The sequence below is a fragment of the Empidonax traillii genome, unplaced genomic scaffold, assembly GCF_003031625.1.
Source record: "Empidonax traillii isolate 1590-97213 ecotype Southwest subspecies unplaced genomic scaffold, ASM303162v1 scaffold338:size1951571, whole genome shotgun sequence".
NCBI classification, from domain to species: Eukaryota; Metazoa; Chordata; class Aves; order Passeriformes; family Tyrannidae; genus Empidonax; species Empidonax traillii.
The window spans coordinates 1411872-1428684 of record NW_020955531.1 but is presented as its reverse complement, the minus strand read 5'-3'; the positions used below and the strand labels follow the sequence as shown (position 1 = coordinate 1428684).

Below are 16813 nucleotides of genomic sequence, written 5' to 3'. Positions count from 1 at the left end.
GTCTTCTATTTCAATCTAAATAAGCCAGTCTGTCATGGGTGTCCATGAGAACGGGCACATCCTCAAGGACAGACATGCCTTTATCTGTTCTAGCATCCCAGTGTATCTGCATTCCAATCTGGATCAGAACCAATGGTGCTGTTTCCATGCAAATGCCCATGGATGTTCTCCATCTGATTCATTGAGAAAGATATCAGTGTATAAGAATTGGCATTTTATCATTAGCAACGGTTGATATCAACTATACCGAAACACACAAGACCTTTGCAATGGGCATATATGGGAAAACCTGACTCATGGATGTCACATTCCTACCTGACATGGGTTTAGTCCATAAGCCATTACATGTCTTTTTTTTCCAAATGAACTTGCAGTAGATGCCTTTAACTAGAAGATGCAGATTTGAGAACAGAATTACTAAACTGTTCTCTCAGTGAATAATAAAATTAATATCCTTTAGTAAAAGGTACACAGTTGAAAATTTTCACTTATCAGGCAAGCAAATTAAAAACTGTTTCTCTCTCATTTCATTTACTGGCTCTTCCCTGGCAGGAACTTCCTTTCATCATTTGTTATCATGTTTCCTCTTATTCGTCCCTCCTCTGGGAAACAAAGGTAGTACACACATCTAAGAAACACCATGCAGATGGTAACTCTTGCTTTGGCAGCCCCCTCCCAGAGCAGGATGCTGCGAGTCTGCACAGCCCAGCATTTACTGTAGAGCTTTACCTGAAGCCCAGAGCACCTCAAGCTTCCTCGGTAGTTTTAAATCCCAACTGAATAGTCTAAGTGTCCTCAGAAGTCTGTGGGCAGCATTGTATCAGGCATGTGTCAGGCATGTGGCAGAAGCTCAGCAAACCTAGTATTCCTTTCTCATCTATGAGGACTAAGCATTATTTCCATGCCTAACCTAGAAACTGGAAGAGAAGAAACAAAGAATGTAGGTGAGGATGAAGCTAGCCTAAAAATGGTTAGTAACTCAGTTCAGGAGTTTTTCTGGTATTTTCCTTGAGTCAGACAGCTGGATGGACCAGAACGTGACTATTTGTGCAGAGTATCACGCATGCACAGCAGTCACTTCAGTCTTACAAAGTTAATTTTATTTGGAAATTGCATCTTCAACAGTTATTCCATTACTAAATTTTTATAAAAAATAAATCTGCTTTCCGTACAAAAAGCTGGCATTAGCAAAAGACACTTTTCTTTCTTTTTCATCTCATTTTCTGAAACGATGTAGAAGGAGCAGTTCGCTTAGAAGGGCCAGATTCTTCCTCATTTTCATGGTGACGCTTTCTCGTTGTGGTTGGCTAAAAGACAGATACAGCAGGATGGCTACAGAAACCAGGCAAGACAGAGCCTGACTGTTCTGCTTGCTCCAGAATTACAAGTGTTGGCCAGTGTCTCCTTTCTCTGACCCAAAAAGCAGCATGACTAACCCATTTCTCTACCAAAATACATCTAATTATATTTGAGCCTTCTCATATAAGACATTGCTCCCAGCTTGAAACAGCTACTGTTTACAATTCACCTAATTAGCATATGGTAATGAATGGCACAATGCCATCGTAAATTTGCACTAACATGAGAATTTTTCCTTGAACACTATACATTAGTGACTTGAATCCATTAAAAAAATATATATATGTTCAACAACTTTATTCTAAATATATGGATCATTCTTTGAAGCCCAGGAGGCTGTTTCCATACATTTAAACAAGTGTGGACAAAGCATGAAAGTCCATTGCTGCTCCTCAGGAAGCAGAGATAACCAGCAGGCTGCCACGTACAGCCCAAGGGCACATTTCTTTAAAGTCTCAAAATTAGCTGATTTTCTTATTACAGGCTACTTCAAAATCTAATTTCTCTGTGCCTCAAATATTAATCTTCAAGTATCTATTACACATACCATTTTTGATGTTTGTGGTGGATTCATACTGGCATGTGTCTGAGCAAGTAGCTGTTGAAATGTACTCTTCATATCCTCATCCTGAGAGAAAAAAAAAACCAGTAGCCAAGTAGTAGACAGAATATTTAAGAAAAAAACAAAGATTGGGAAACTCCAAGAGAAGTGAATGGGACATTCACCGCTAGAGACAATTAGAAATAACAATCACTGTTCTCCTAAGGATTTCAGCTGTTGTTACTAAGTTTCTTGGGGGAAGGCAGGGGAGGGGTTCCTTTTTCTAAGCAATGGAGTGTTGCAGTATATCCTTTTTTGTTTAACTACATTCTTAAGTCCTAACACAAAGGCTGTGATGTGAACATCCATTTTATTTGATATAGAATTTTGACTTGTTTTTCTTTTCCAGCATCACCTGATTTAACTGTGGCTACCTTTGAGTTAATGGGTAAGATAAATATTTTTCCATTTATTTAACAAACACCTGAGTGTTTTCTTCAGCATGCAACCAAACTAAGTCCCATTCATAAGACCTCAGTGAAGTTTTAAGAGGCAGAAAGAGCAATTATTTATATGCTTTTGAGAAATGTTTTATTAAGCACCTGTTTTATTAAATGCAGGTAGGACATTTCCACTGAGTAGTACTTAGGTTTAAGCAGCTAACCAAGTTTTAAAGCTGTAGATTTTAGCAAAGAATGGAGTAAACAGCACATGTATTGAAAATACTAATTCGAAAGCACTACTGGTTTAAATAAATCTGTAGAAATTAAATACTGTTTGGAGAAGATGCTTACTTTTAATATCTGAAAAATTCCCTAGCGTACCCAAAATCATCAGAGGGCTAACAGGCCTGGTCACACAGGGTTTTTCCGTGCTGACTTGAAAAGTCAATACACATTCACCAGAGGTGTAATGTGTTCCTGACACTGCTCTGGGGAGAATGCCACAGGAGGGATACAGTGATGGGCAAGGAGAGCTTCAGTTCTTTGGCTTCATGGCAATAACAACTGCGATCTTAAGTCAGAGCTTAAGCCTGCCTGTCCATATTTTCCTGCTTCCTTGCAGAAGCAAATTATACTGCATTAACAAAACTTCACAACGTTCAGGCTACTGAACCGCCTTTGAGTTCACAGCAACAAATTATCCCCCTAACAACTCAGCTTTGCTGTATTTCAGTTAAAACTCAATTCCTACCTGAAGCCAAGGATGCTTTAAGGCTTCCTCTGTGGTAAGACGTTTGCGTGGGTCCACAACCAACAGCTTCTTCACAAGATCCAGAGCTAAAATAATAAAGAGAGCTGGTTGACATATGATCAATACATTCATTACCTGAAATAGGCATACACCAAAGCTACGTGCAACAATGTGTCTGATACCCCTTCAGAACAATGCCCAAAAAATACAGGCTGGGCAGATCACTTGTCTTTTTTCTATGCTTAGGGAGGGCTGCAGACTGCAACCATCTTTCCTTCACATGCACACGATACAACACTTCTCAGTACCCCAAAATTACCAGTAGATATACTGATCACGTCCACAGTTTATGTTCTGAGCATGCATAGGAGACTGAGCACTTTCTGTATCGGGGAACATTGATATTTTTTGGCCTGTGTTTGGGCCAGCCACCTGTGAAAGTTTTGTTCTTTGCCTGCCAAGTTCACTGATAAACGGGAACCTTGTCCTTGCAGAGAGAGTTTCTTGTATAAACTGTTTTAACTGGTGTTCTGTTCAGGACATTTGAAGGAGAAACTGAAGAGAAGATGAAGTAAAGCCCCCAGACCCAAAGAGATAAGACCCTTTGAGCTAAACAGCATATGTGAGAGGGGAATCCCAAAGTATTCAGGCATGCGCTGAAGGGGTACACTTACAGAACCGAGGGGGCAGACTGAGAACCTCTGTCTGGGCAGTACTGGCCACGCCTGCCTGGACAGACGCAATCAGTTAATGGTATAAGAGCAGTCAGCTGGGTTTTTGGGGGTGATTTTTGCTTCACATGAAGGACCACTTGTCTGTAGCAGGTACGCCTGCACATGTGAGCCATCACCCCTCCGAAAAACACAGCTGCTGTAGAGGATTCTCTGATATTGGGAGTGGGTAAGATAACTTCCTTTCTGACACCTGCGTGAGTAGGGTGTCGTGTTCTCTTATTGTTCTCTTTCTCTCGGGTTCCCGTTTACTTGGTCATTTTTGTAATAAATTATTCTTGAGTTTTTCAACAGTGTCTTGGTTTTCTATCTCAGCATCCTTTCGAACTCACCCTGATACACTTTCCTAAAAGCTTCAGTATTACTGTGGAAAAGCAAAGACAGCTTAATTTAATATCCTGGTTTACTGTGTCTTGGAAAGCAGATTGTCCATCTAGGAAGGTGGGAAAGAAGAGACAGACACATGTATGCTCAACATAAACTTCATTTTCTTAGGAACCTGCTTATTAGGCACACTGAAAATGCGGCATTTATGTCATATTTTATTATTCCAAATCTCCCATAAGGGAATTTTGGCAAGATTTACTTTTCATTCTGATTATTCTAAATACATACCAGTAGGACTATGTACAACCTTTAAATAATTTCTGTTCTCATACATGTCTGACTTACTATTGAATAAGCTTCAAATTATTCAGGAAGGAGTTATATTTGGTAAGTTTATTAGGCACAGAGTGACAGCATCACTTATTAGAAATTTCTCTGCACATATAAAGGAGTATCCAAGGCAAATACTACAATTACTTTGTGAATATAAAGTGTCCTGAAAAAAATAAAAGCATGAAAACAGTAGCTATCATTGCAGTTTACTATGCAGAAACTCCATTTTGCAGACTACTTAGCTTATAGTGGGCCAAACATAATAGCTGATTCCACAAATGTGATTGACACTTTCAGCTACAAGTCTAGCACCATGAAATGATTCTCTTGGAACATTTGGTTTTTTGGAGTTCTAACTCATATTCCTTAAATTCCTGGCATTTTTGGCTCAACACTTGAAGAATGTTTAGGCAAGGCAAAGTCTGTAGACCAGCTTGATAAAAGTCAGAAGAAAAAGTGGAAAGAGGAAAAATAGACATATGTGCCCACAAACTCTATACTTCTGTGGTTAATTACGCTAAATATTACTAAGAAATCTCTTCAACGAAAAGGTATCTCCTCTTTCTAATGCTTTAACCATGAACTTTAAAAAAAATTAGGATACTACTTTAAAAACTAAACATATTAACCTGCAATGCGCCATATAGCTGGAAAGGAAGATAAGGGAAAGTAAGAACTACAAGAGAAGAGGCTGATATTCTGCTACCCACTGTGCTGGAGTCATACCCGTGTCTGACACGTGCTTCCATTCTCTTGCAATGAACGTGTATTTTCCACGAGTGATTTGTTCTTCCAGAGAGAGTTGAGTATTTTGCTCACTGAATGGTGGATATCCACACAAGCTATGTAAAAGAAAACAATGTTAAATAACACAGATTTTGTCATGGCAAATGAAACACCGAAATCACACATTTTAAAGCACCTGCTATCACGGTGTTTCTACAGGTGTGACATTTTAAATACACTTTCACTTCCTAATATAGATACTGAAGTTGCCATCTCTCAAGCCACATATGTCAAAGACTGCCCAGTGAAGGTACATCTACACAGTATCTTACCATACAAAAAGAATAACTCCTAAACTCCAGCAGTCCACAGCTCGGCTGTATCCAGCAGTCCCAAGTGAATTTAGAACCTCAGGAGCAAGATACATGGGAGTACCACATAATGTTTTCATAAGAGAAGCTTCTCCAAGAATCTTGGATTGTCCAAAATCTGTAATCTTGTATTTAAAAATGGTAATACCACATTACAAATTAGGATGGACTGGGCTAGAAAACATCACATTGTCGACATAGGTCAGGAATTAACATCAAACTTCTTCCTTCCAAGACAGTTCCAGTACATGACTATGAACAAAAGTTACCCAAACTTCTTTGAGTTGTACGTGAGAATGGGAGAGGAGGAAGAGAGAGAAATATGACAGAGGATCCCACTTTACACTAGCAAAAAGTACTCTCAAACTTAGATGTAAATGGGCAACCACAGAATCTCTTAATAGAAGTGATTACTTAACAAATAAGCACTTTACTGTGCAAATCTATTCAATGCTTTCTCTGGGGGGAAAAAAAAAAACACAAAAGAAAAAACAGACCCCACCCCCATAAAAAAACAAAACCACAAAAAAAAGTCTTGTCACATACAGCTTGTGGGAATGCTGCCTATAATCCAAGAATTACACTTTATTGGGAGAAAAAAAAAAAAGGAGCATTGACATTTGAAGTTAGTTATGAAGTGTAGGGGTTGAAATACCCATAAAAGCAAAAATAAAATTATGAAAAGCCTCAATGTTTTAAGTTATTTTATGGTTTGCATGGCTACTTCCATAATATCTTTTTGGATATGTTTAACAAAATATCAAGAAGAATAGGAAGGAAGACTCCCAAATTTCTCCATTAACACAAAATGTAAGTTTTCTTACCTTTATAAGACACGTCTCTTCAGAAGATGAAAGTAGCACATTTTCTGGCTTTAGGTCTCGGTGTATAATTCCATTGTCATGAAGATACTAGACATAGAAAGATAGACAATTAAGGAAAAAAAGAATATTAAGCTGTTTTAAAATGTAAGCTTTCCAATTTTTCCCATGGCAATGGCAGGATAACGGAAACAGCTGTGTAAGAGGCATTTAAAGCTCCCGTGCTTACAACTCTCCCTTTAAAATAAACAAAACAAGAAAAAAAAAAACAAAGAAACAAAAAAAACCTTAGAAATCATTATGCTTCAAATGACAAATCTCACTGCAAGCTCAGTGTGCAGACCTGGCCATGTATTATATACTTCCCATTCTCTGGGGAGTTACACTTCTTCATCTCAGTAAAAGCACAGAACTAAGGAAGACCCAAGTCCTGTGTTGCCTTTGTAGGAATTCTGGTTTTCCATTTCTCTTATTAAATCAAATTGTTAAGAATGCTGTGCTGATTGCTTGGTTTCAGAAATGACAAGTGACAGAAAAATTCATCTTACTGATATTCATATGCATAACCATATTTCTTCTTGATAGAATTCACGATTATGTACCTTTACTGCCAGCAGCATCTGATAAAAATACAACTTGCAGGTAGCTTCTTTCATCTTGACTGGCCTTGACACTCTGTCATACAATTCTCCTCCTTCCATCCTAAAACAAATGCGGGTAAGAAGTCAAGACATGACTTCCAAAAGATTCGTCTCATTAGACAGGACTAAGACTAAAACAATTGTCTACAGAGAAAGAATAAGTTTCTGAAAATGAGTGAGCAACATCCTAAACACAGCACACGCACTGCTGAGTTCGGGTCACTCTCTTAAGTCCTCACTGGGAGTTGTTATATGGTTTTTGATCAGCCACCTCTTACAAGCTCCAAAATCAAAAAAGTAGCAGCTACGCACAGCAAACAATATCTAGGCAGCAAGTGCCTACAAAGTATGACTTTCTCCTGGTTCCTAATCTTACAGAAGTTTCACAGAACACTGAAGGTCAGCAAAAGAAAAACAAATAAAACAAACAAACCCCCCACAGTTCAGAACTACACACATTCTTTGTAGCTATGGTAAACATTTCATTTTTTGCATGTACTTTCAAACAATTTACTTACAGTTCCAAAACAATGTAGTAATCCTCTGCTTCAAAAAAGTTTTTGATCTTGATTAGGCAAGGCTAACAGAAAAGGGAACACAAATAGAGACACACAAAAAAAGTAGAATTATTTGTAAAATTACTCCTAAAGCTCCTACTGCAGTATTTCAACCATGTCACTTAAACCAACACTTAAAACAAGTGGCTAGCGACACCCCAGACTTTGGTAAACACAATCCTTATTTTTCTGGTTGTGAGTTATGATCCCCTCAATATTTTGTCTATTTTACATGCAGAGAAAAGAGGGGATACAAATTGAAGAAACTGCCAGTCAAAACTAATCTTTATATTTGGTTATCTCATGGCATTTATAAAAACTTGCATCAAGGAAAGATTTCTACAACAGTGGTTCAGGTTGAAACTTCTCCTGTTAAGTTTCTTCTCAAATTTACATCTCATTTATACAAACTTTTAAAATCTGAAATCTGCAAAGACACAATATAATTAAAAGAAGACAATTTACAAGAAAAAGCATATGCCTCCTTTAACACATTTCTGAACAGATAAAATTCATCTTCCGTTTCTACACTAAGGTCAGTGAACTACACAAGTACATACAGTAAGAAGCAAAAGGGAATAACAATGTACAGAAACACTCACGTGATCTATTTTCTTCAAAATTTCAATTTCTGTATCGATATTAAAAGCTGGGTTCTGTTAAAATAATCAAGTGCATTGGGTAAGACAGTGCTGTTCTGAAATAGGACACATCGGAAACAAAAGACAACACCAGAAAAGCCATCATGCCCCTTGCTACTCTAAGTGATCATAATATACAAACTTTTTCCATAAACCCATCAGGTGCCTTCAGTGAATTAAATAAACAATCTGCTGTCACCATCAAGAGCAAGATATTGCTCCACAGATGTAATTTCACAGTGGGTTAGAAATCCACAACTAATTTCCAAACTGCAAAACCCAAAAAAATACTGTCACATATACACCTGTACTGCCCTTTAAACCAAACCCCACAAGACTCCACACCACCCTCTGTACACATCCCATTAACAGTCCCAAATTATGAACCCAATGGAATGTGGCCGAAGAATGGAAGTAAGTATTTCCTACAGAATTCTGGAGATGCTACAAGACCAAAAGGCATTTCCATTTTTTGAATTAAGTAAGAAAATCCTCCTTAGTTGAAGACAGCTGGGGAGTCAGAGAAGTTAGCAAATATTCCAGGGCCACTGCAAGAAGGCCAAGACAGACAGACAGACAGACAAACAAAAGCACTCACTGCCTCTCTCAGGCCACTTGCCGCAAACTTCCGTTTATTGATGATCTTCACGGCCACTTTGTTACAAGTGCTCTTCTCAAATGCCAGTTTGACTTCTCCACAGGCGCCACTAACACGAGAGCACAGCTATGTCAATGCTTACAAATACTGCTCAAAAATCTGTGTAACAAGCACAGACAAATAAAAGCATTGTATTACACGCAATTTGGAGCTGCTGCTTTCTAAAATATGCCCCTTTCAGGAAGCATTCAGCAGTTATAGGAAGCCTGTTTAAATAGCAAGTGTTGTCAAGGGCCGCTCATTCAGAACTGCAGGAGTAAATATGCAAAGCAACAGGTCTGTTGGCACCAAGGGTAGGGGCAAATATGACAGACAAGCTGTCAGCATTTCCTTCACCCAAAGGCATTTAGGGGAAGAGAACCTAGGAAGGGTTCTCGCGACACCAGACTGCACAAATCTGAAGAACAGATATGACAATACTTGTGTTTTTACTAAACTGCAATTACATTGCAGAAAGAAATTCTTGCATTTCCTGCTCAGATTTGTTTCTACTCAACCATTCACCCCCAAATTCTTCACTGACCAACTGTTTCCAAAAGAGAAAAAAAATAGCCTCCTCTTAAAATAGCCTCTCTCTCCTTTTTCCTGGACAGTTCTTTCCCCTTCTGTCTGAAGGTCTTAACAGTGATGTTGTAGAAATCTGTATTCCAAGATAAAGCTCCTTCTACTTCCAGTAACCGGGCAAATTAATATACAAACTTTAAAAACTTGCTAAGTATTTACAAACTTTATTATCTTCTACAAAACAAAACAAAAACCAGTTTTCACCACTGATGGCAGGTTGCAAAACCCAAGCCAATTACTGGGATAAAGCCAAAATCTCTGTTTTCATTTCTCTTCTACTGAGGAAAGAAGGATGCTTACCTTCCCAAAGTCTTTGACATGATATATTTCTCTCTCAATTCTCTAGGAAACGTCATCTGATCATCCACCGTAAGATCAGAAAACACAAACACTGGGAAGACAAGCGGAGATCATTTTTCTGTTATTAACTTTAAAATTTTGTTGTAAGAAACAAAGCTGTTTTCCTGAGCTTTTATAGTCAACAACATGACTGAAAAAATCCCTGCTAGAGGAAAAACTAAATGCACCCAGCTCTGCTAATTTTTAAGAGGATTTTCTATTTATTATGCAGCATCCTGTTAGGTATCTGGGGGGATTTTCAACTTTTCTTCAGTAGTCTGCCTCCCCGTTTCTACCACCACATGCACAGCTACTGAAGCCCAAAAGCATTTTAAAAATAGGAAAGCAACAACAGAAGTTTATACTCTAGTAAGGTGCTATCTGATGCAGATTCCTCTCAGCTTTCTTTTTTAGTTTTTTTCCTAGGTTTGATATGGATAATTTTTATGCAAGTACTAAAACATCTATCCATAGCTGTGTTTTAACAGCCCTCATGAAGCAGCTCCCAAGAAACACACTCAAATCAGTGCAGAAACAACCTCCTGGTCAACATGCGAAGAACCTACTTAGGTAAAAGTATATTTTACCCTTATTGGTCTGTAGAGACAGTGCAATTTCGGAGTTGTGAATCAGTGGAAGCCTCTTCCCTTTTCCAACAAGCTCTTTATTCACAAATGTTCCATTTGCACTATGGTCTTCAATATAGGCAACATAGGAATTTTTGGGACCCATTTCCTCAAAGAGAAAAAAAAAACAGCAAAGATGAAAGTAAAGAAGTAATGACTTTACAGTAAAGACATGACAGACTAGAAATTTACTATTGTTGGCTCAAGAAATGAGACTACTTAGGTTATTTCATAAACCAGGTGAGTGGGGCGTTGCCAAGAGTTGTGTTAAAGGAGTCAACACTGAAGATACTTTAATAACTTTAGGATTTCTGCCCCAAAGACACTTTTTGAATTATGCCAAGGCAGAGACAGCGAACCTGTCCAGCACTTACCCTGAAAATTCGGAAATGCTTCTTGCTATAGTTTTCATAGAAGCCAGTCTCATACAATCCTAGCTTAGAAAAACTGTAATCACAGCTTTTGTCTCTCCCAAACCAGTATTCCTCATTCACACAGTCTGCAGAGGAGGGGAAGGTACAGCAGAGAGAGAACACAACATTGCAGGAAGTTATTAACTATGGCACTACAGAATGATGCCAAATGGTAGAGTAGGATACCAGAGACAAGATTCTTCCCCTACCATCAAATTTATTTGTCTTAATTCAGACAAAGCACCATGTAATACTGACACCTTGTAAAATTCCTTAATAATTTTATCCTCTTTATGCTCTTAATAATTTTGCCCTCCTTAGTAGTAATAGCTTTCAGTTCACTCTCAGCAATATAGACATATATGATAACAAAATAAGTTATAAAATGGAAAAATGAAGCATGCAACAAAGAACATGAACATCCCATAATTTCTCTAAGTCTATGGAATCTGTGTATCCAAATACCCAATATAAATACTGGGATGTATAGAATAAAACGTTATTGCAAAAGTTGCATACCTAAATTTGCTTGTACTTAATTTAAAAATTAGAAGACATTGCTGTCTATTAAGCGGCTCAGAACTTCCCTGGGGTCCTACAAACAAACCAAGAGGTTTTTTACAGTATGCACATACCACAATTGCTGAAACCTGCTGCAAGTGCAAAGAGTCGACCCCACGGCTGAGGAACCAGCTCTTCCGGTTCCTGGTCCTCAGGGATCGATGGAAGCTCCTGAGTGGGAACAGTGTCCAAAGAACTGAGGGTCCCAGAACTTGAGGAAGACTGACTAGTACTCTGTGACCCACTGGAAGAAGAACTCTGTGACGACTGGGTAACTTGAGTCTGCTGTACTTCACTTTCAGTCTCTCGGGACATATTGGCTTCAAAGAGGATGTTAAAAAAAACACAGTTACTACAGTAAAGTAAAACTAGTAAGCACTCACACACTGTACTATTAATGTTCAAGTCCATTCTCAGACTTCAAAGTAAAACTTCCAACCCAAGAGTGCATGTGCGGGTTAAATCCCCAGGAATTTTGCGAACCAGGATGGCTTTCTTTTTAGAAGGGAATGTGGGGCGGCCTCTGCTGGTTCTAGAACAGAATTAACTCTTATTCCCAGATTGCTCCCGAGGACTTCAGGCCTCGCACTGGGTCACACAGGCACGGGCACTGTTTGCCATACCGTTCGATGTATAATGCAGACTAATTTAAACCTCTTCAGCGGTTTGCTACCTTTCATTAGGAGCCAAAAAACCCACAACAACTCCCAAGTTACTTCCTACGTCCCATTTTCTACAGGCGAGGGCCAGGGGCTCCGACCGCAGCCCTTTGCAGCGGTGCTGGCACAGCCGCCCGCGGAGGGAGCGGAACCATAGAATCGTTTGGATTGGAAAAGAGAGAGGCCATCGAGTCCAGCCGCTCGCCCAGCGCTGCCAAGGCCACCACTGACCCCGTCCCCAGGTGCCACATCCCCGCGGCTGTTAAAGCCCCTCTAGGGATGGTGACTTCACCCCTGCCCTCGGCAGCCTGTGCCAAGGCTGGGCAGCCCTCCCCAATAAAGGAATTTTCCCTCATATCCAACCTACACCTCCTTCTGAACAGCTCCCGGACGCTCAGACGGCGGAGCCGGGCCGCCGCGGACGGGACCCCGGGGCGGCACTGACGGGCTCCCGTTCACTCAGCACCTGTCCTGTCCCAGCCCGTCCTGCCCTGCCCTGCCCTGCCCGCCCGAGCACCCCGGCCCCGGGACCCAGCGGCGCCGCGCGGCCTTCCCGGGAGAAGCGGCGAGGAGCGGCCCCGCGGCGGGAGAGGAGAGGAGGGCCGGGCGAAGGAGGGAGCGGAGCGCGGGGCCGGAGCGGGACCCGAACTCACGACTCACGGAACTCACGAGGCTCACGCCGCGCGCGCCTCGGGCCGAGCCAATAAGGGGCCGGGCGCGCGGGGGCCGCCGGGAGCGGGGCGCGATGCGGGCGGTGCTGCGGGCCCGGCTCGGGTGGGCGCGGCGGGCGCTGCCCGGGGCCGGGCTGGGCCGCGCCCCGGGGCCGCTATGCTGGAGCTGCGGCACCGCGCTCCCCGCCACCGACGGGCCGCCCCGCTTCTGCCCCGCCTGCCGGGCCCTGCAGCCGCCGGCGCCGCGGCCCGATCTCTTCCGCCTGATGGACTGGTGAGTGCGGGCGGGGCGGCCGCGGGTCCGGCCGGCCGCGGGGCTCACCCGCCTTGTGTCCCGCAGTGACCGCTCCTTCCGCATCGACGCGCGGCAGCTGCAGCGGCGATTCCGGAGCCTGCAGCGCGCCGTACACCCCGACCGCTTCGGCCAGAGGCCGCCGGTGAGCGCCGGGCCGGGCGGGGGGGCCGGGCCGGGCGGGGCCCGCGGGGCTCGGGGACGGCCGAGGGAACCCGCCCTTCGCCTGCGGTCCCATCGCCGAGCCCCCGTCTCTCTCCTGCTCGGGGAGTGCGGGGACTCGCCTGTGTTTGTCTCCCGGTGCTTAGAAGAGACTGTCATGGATTTGCAGCGGAGGACGATGAGGGGCCGCTGCGGCTCGTCAGGTCTTAGCTGAGTGCAGTGACGCTGCTCCCATGTCCACGGAGCCCCCAAAGTTTCACACACGGACTGGTGTAGGGACGCTGGTTTTCTGTATGCAGCGAAGTGTGTTGTGCCACTTGTTATTAACTTAAGTTTGTCGTCCACTTGCAGAAAGAGCAGTACTACTCTGAGCAACACTCTTCCCTGATCAACAAGGCCTACCAGACCCTGCTGAACCCTCTGAGCCGGGGCCTCTATCTAGTAAGGTCTCCGTTAGGAGTTATCAGTGTCCCTCTAACTAACCATAGGGGCTGGGGGTGCTGTGAGGGACCAGACCTTCCACTTCATCCTTAACGTGCTAATTCACATTCCTCTGAAGAAGAGGATGACCGGGGACTGAAGGGAGATCAAAACCAAGTTTGTCTAAACATAATCAGCTTATCATAACATTTACTGCTCATGTTACACTGATTTGTTTCCCACATCACATGTTGTGTTTCGCCACGGCTGCTCATACGGAATTTCAGTCTGGCCCTTGGCAGCCTTCGTTACATTTTTTGACTTAGGGTAACTGCTGATTTTTACGGTCAGCCCGTGTATGAAGTTAATTTGCAGATCGAGACTGTTTATGCACCTTTCATGGAATACACTGTAGGTTTATCGGATATGAATATAAGTGCGCCCCTCTAAAAAACTTAATAATTCCCATTTAATTAGATGTAATAGTGTTTACTTTCAAATTCCCATTTCCTCTGCCAGCTGGAGCTGAGTGGAGTGGAGCCAGCACAAGAGACAGACTGTGATGCAGACTCAGCGTTCCTCATGGAAATCATGGAAATTAATGAGAAATTAGCAGAATCAAAAAATGAGAATATCATTGAAGAAATCGAAACTTTAATTAAAGGTAGGTTATTATTTGAGGGATTTGTACTGAACTAATTTATATCTTCAGTAATACAAGATTCTTTTTGAAAGCTTTTATCTGTTCTGGTGTGTTTCTTGTAATGTCTCTAACTTGTGTTAGTCTGGAATTGATTCAGTGCAAGAGCTTCTGCCCTGGTCCCCTTCCCCAATATTGTCTTTACCTATTTATGCATCTAATCATCACATCTGGCTTGAGAACATCTGTATAACAGAACCCATTTTGATGGCAAAATAAGTATATATAGACTAGAAAAAGGAATTTACTCAATCTTTAGCAGATATGGGCAAGTCAACTGTTCCAAAGAAAAAAAGAACCTCTTAAAATGAAGTTGAATAAAATGCTTGTCTGATGATATTAAATAATGTCATTTACCCAGACATTGTATGTCTTTCACCTTCTTCAACTTACCCACCGTTATATTAAGTGGTTATTGTCCTTACACAAGCATCTTTCTTTTTATATTATTTGCAACATCAAAATATTTGGTTTACTGATATATTCAATTCTTTACAATAACAAAGCGTAGTATGCCAAAAGCAATTAGAATAGTTAGAATAAAAACTGAGTAGAGCAGGAGAAAATTCACCTTAGCAGGGTAAACTGATAGACCAAAAATAAGCTAGATTGCTGGGAAATTAGTGACCATTGATGTGCATTGGAATTGCTGCCTGTAAACCTATTTAATTTGAAATTAGAATTAAAAGTGACAGCAGTATTATGAAAAACTCTCTTAGCTCCCAAAGACTGAGACTAGTAATGAAGTTTCCCACTGCAGGCAGTTGGAATGCAGTGGTATAAAATACACTGAGTATGTAACAAAAAGTGAATTAAATAATTTGTCTTGCAGTTAAACAAGAAGAACTGACCAGAGAGCTGACTGCAGCTTTCGAAAAAGGTACTTGTTTTTATGAAGTATTTAGCTGCCATAAAATGCTGAAAAACCCCACATTCTCTCACTGGCAAATATTTCCTGAACTATAGAACAGAAATACTACATCAACAAGGGTTCTTTGTGTGGTATTTAGCATAAGAGCTTCTAAACTGATCTTTCTGCTGATGCAGGAATTTAGCATTAAAAGCAAAATCCAGTACAAAAGTTCCATTTAATTAATTTTGCATCAAAATAATCACTTTGAGTGGGAATGCAAATGGTAAGAAGCTGTGAGTTTCCCAGAATACTGTGAAGAACACGCTAAATCAAATCAAACTTAGGCCTATTGTGAGGTTTTACACTGGAATCTGGGAGATGTTCTGCAGCCTTGGAGCTGCAGCAGAGTAGTGGGTGCTGTTCTGTGCAGTGACAGGAACGATTCCATTGTCACGGAAGCTGTGCAGCAAGGAAAGTTCTGATGCCTGTTTTGGGGGTTTCCTGTGCAAGAAACAACATAACTTTATTCCACAACCAATGAACTGTTCTGAATCTGGGAAGAAACCTTTGTATTTCCGTGCCGGATCTCAGAATGCTGCAGCTGTGAGGGGTGGGGTGTTGTAACTGTAAACATCGAAGTGGTGCTGGCTGGGCCTGCCTGTGAGGAGTTACAGTCTGTTATAATCTGTTACTCTGTGCCACAAGAAGGACTGTGTTGCATCTGTCCTTGTCAGTAATAAACCATATTTCCCCTCCAATTGTTTCATTGAAGAGAAATTGTTTCAGTATCATGTTTGGAATTGGCACTCTCCAGACTGGACTGCAGCTCTTTTGCATTTTTCAGTTATGTCAGTTGGTCTAAATTGCACACATTTAAAACAAAAACGTTTGTCTTGCCCAGTGGCTGTGTCAGTATTGCAGCCACTTTACAGAAGTCATTTCTTTTCCAAAAATTACATTGTTACATGTTTTTTGGAACATCTCAGTTGTGCTCCCAAACCATCCCAGATTAAAATAAGAGGCAACATGGTTTTAATAGTCTGAGTCCTTGCAGCTCACAGCTCTTAGTACTGAAACAAGTTCTGTCATTGAAATCTTGAGAGTCATTTTGAAAATGCAAATTCAGCTCTCCCTCTGTAAAATGTTTATTTCATTTCAGATGATCTTCAAGAAGCTAAGAAGCTTCTAGGAAAAATGAAGTATTTTGCAAACTTAGAGGATAAATTAAAGACCAAGAAGATCCCTTCCTGATGCTGCTTCCTTTGGGATTAATAATTAATGTTATTTTCAATTAAACAGATAGTTATCAAAATCAGATAAATGGTGTTCTTTTCCTGTGTTTCCATTTAAAGCTTTAATTCTGAGGAAAATAAATGTAAAATCCAGTGCTTGCTGCAGCACTTCAGTAGCAGATGGAATTTGAAAATGCTTATTACAACCAGGAAAAGTTGTACTGGGTAAGGTGGGCCACTGTCCTGGCAGCTACAGGTATGGAAACAAAGGCCGGAAAGGCACACAAATGTCAGATATAAGTGAGATTTCTTACTTAATGAAATATGAAGAACGTGTTGTAAGTTGAGAAAGAGTCCTGGACAAAATGCTGGAAATAAGCAGAAAGGTCATTTAGTATGTCCTGCAGGAGCTCTATAGTCT

General features: G+C 41.3%; 2 protein-coding genes across 6 annotated transcripts; one reads left to right on the top strand and one right to left on the bottom strand.

Annotated features, from left to right (window-relative positions):
* Nucleotides 1–1076: 1076 nt before the first annotated feature.
* CHEK2 (checkpoint kinase 2) lies at nucleotides 1077–13157 on the bottom strand. Of its 4 annotated transcripts, none has more exons than XM_027892107.1 (15): nucleotides 13056–13157; nucleotides 11478–11723; nucleotides 10804–10928; nucleotides 10391–10538; nucleotides 9765–9855; nucleotides 8841–8949; nucleotides 8204–8257; nucleotides 7563–7624; nucleotides 7006–7105; nucleotides 6407–6493; nucleotides 5544–5707; nucleotides 5212–5327; nucleotides 3095–3180; nucleotides 1907–1987; nucleotides 1077–1307 (listed from the first exon to the last, which is right to left on the bottom strand). In XM_027892107.1, exons 2-15 carry the CDS (start codon nucleotides 11716–11718, stop codon nucleotides 1212–1214), a joined length of 1560 nt encoding a protein of 519 aa, XP_027747908.1. In that variant the 5' UTR covers nucleotides 11719–11723; nucleotides 13056–13157; the 3' UTR covers nucleotides 1077–1211. The 4 variants fall into 4 exon arrangements, with proteins under 4 accessions (XP_027747908.1, XP_027747907.1, XP_027747906.1 ...); XM_027892106.1 differs by lacking the exon at nucleotides 13056–13157 and adding an exon at nucleotides 12426–12523; XM_027892105.1 differs by lacking the exon at nucleotides 13056–13157 and having other exon boundaries at nucleotides 11478–12010.
* On the top strand, nucleotides 12799–16477 carry HSCB (HscB mitochondrial iron-sulfur cluster cochaperone). 2 transcript variants are annotated; one of them, XM_027892116.1, is made up of 6 exons: nucleotides 12799–13007; nucleotides 13074–13170; nucleotides 13539–13628; nucleotides 14127–14271; nucleotides 15140–15187; nucleotides 16320–16477. In XM_027892116.1, the coding sequence occupies exons 1-6, from the start codon at nucleotides 12808–12810 to the stop codon at nucleotides 16409–16411; spliced, it is 672 nt and encodes a 223-aa protein (XP_027747917.1). In that variant the 5' UTR covers nucleotides 12799–12807; the 3' UTR covers nucleotides 16412–16477. The 2 variants fall into 2 exon arrangements, with proteins under 2 accessions (XP_027747917.1, XP_027747918.1); XM_027892117.1 differs by lacking the exon at nucleotides 13074–13170 and having other exon boundaries at nucleotides 12855–13007.
* Nucleotides 16478–16813: the final 336 nt, after the last annotated feature.